The sequence below is a fragment of the Hemisphaericaspora subhashii genome (assembly GCF_019202705.1).
Source record: "Hemisphaericaspora subhashii strain CBS 10753 chromosome Unknown scaffold333, whole genome shotgun sequence".
Taxonomy (NCBI): Eukaryota; Fungi; Ascomycota; class Pichiomycetes; order Serinales; family Debaryomycetaceae; genus Hemisphaericaspora; species Hemisphaericaspora subhashii.
The window spans coordinates 215-1,304 of NW_026057364.1; the positions used below are offsets into that span (position 1 = coordinate 215).

General features: G+C 33.2%; 1 protein-coding gene across 1 annotated transcript; it reads left to right on the forward strand. All coding sequences in view use genetic code 12, as the record gives it.

The window, feature by feature from the left end:
- Positions 1-471: 471 nt before the first annotated feature.
- J8A68_004737 (uncharacterized protein) lies at positions 472-1,090 on the forward strand (the record flags this gene model as incomplete). Its single annotated transcript, XM_049408728.1, has 1 exon — positions 472-1,090. A coding segment is annotated over one exon (619 nt), but the record flags the coding sequence as incomplete, so codon positions are not given.

Consider the following 1,090-nt stretch of genomic DNA (forward strand, 5'->3'; position numbering starts at 1 on the left):
TCACCTTGAGTTTGTATTTTGTTAGGGATTCGCACTGTTTTGAAAAAAATTAAAACGAAATATTGATGCGACATTCACAACTTGAATTTCTTAAGGAAAAAAAATCTCACCTCGAGTTTGTATTTTGTTAGGGATTCGCACTGTTTTGAAAAAAAATAAAATTCACCTTGAGTTTTGTCCGTTTCTCACCTAGAAGTTAGGTTTGACAGACTGTAGATTGGACTGTTAGGTTGGTAGTAACAGCCTTGAGATAAGTAGGGCAAGGAAGGTTTTTTTTTTTTTTTTTTTAAATAAGAATTATTTTTTTGATAAGAAGAAAAATAGTACGCGTTTTATTTTTAGTTGATATAGTTCCAAATAATATTATATTTATTAATTTTTATTATATTTATTAATTTTCGTCTTATTCTATTTCTCTCAATTTCTAAGTTTAATTCACTACTACTTTACCTATAACTAGTAAAATACGAAATGGGAAATAAACATAATCATATCGGCGAAACTTATTTTTTGGATTCCCTGGAATCTGAACAGTCTAGTTATGAAGAGTCTACTGATGACGAGATTAGTGACGATGAAGATTTAGAGAATCTTGATGATGAAAATTTGTATCCAAATGGTCGATTTGAAACTGAACAAGTTCGGGCAGTTGCGTTAAATAGGAAGTTGAATGCACCTCCATTGCCAACACCCGACAATTCCAGAATTGAAGAAGATGTGGATTATCCTGATGATGGTGACGACGATTTACATGATCAAGATATGCCTGTTGCTAGTTCAACCCAGTTAGACAATATTGATCCTTTGCTTTTCACTAACCGTGCTTCTTCTTCTTCAGTTCCCAAACTTACTTTTAATCAGTTGTTAGAAAAACGTCGTGAACAGAAAAAAGGATTGTCTTCTAAAGTAGTTGGATCTGAAATTTTATCGAATGGCTCTGTATCTTTAGCAGATGATTTGAATCAAGCTCCAATGACTCCTGATTATACTTATGATTATGAACCTGGTGGTGATGAATATGAAGCTGGTTGTGATGGTTCTGAAGAAGGTGGTGAAGATGATGAAGGTGGTGGTGCTGATATAATGAGTC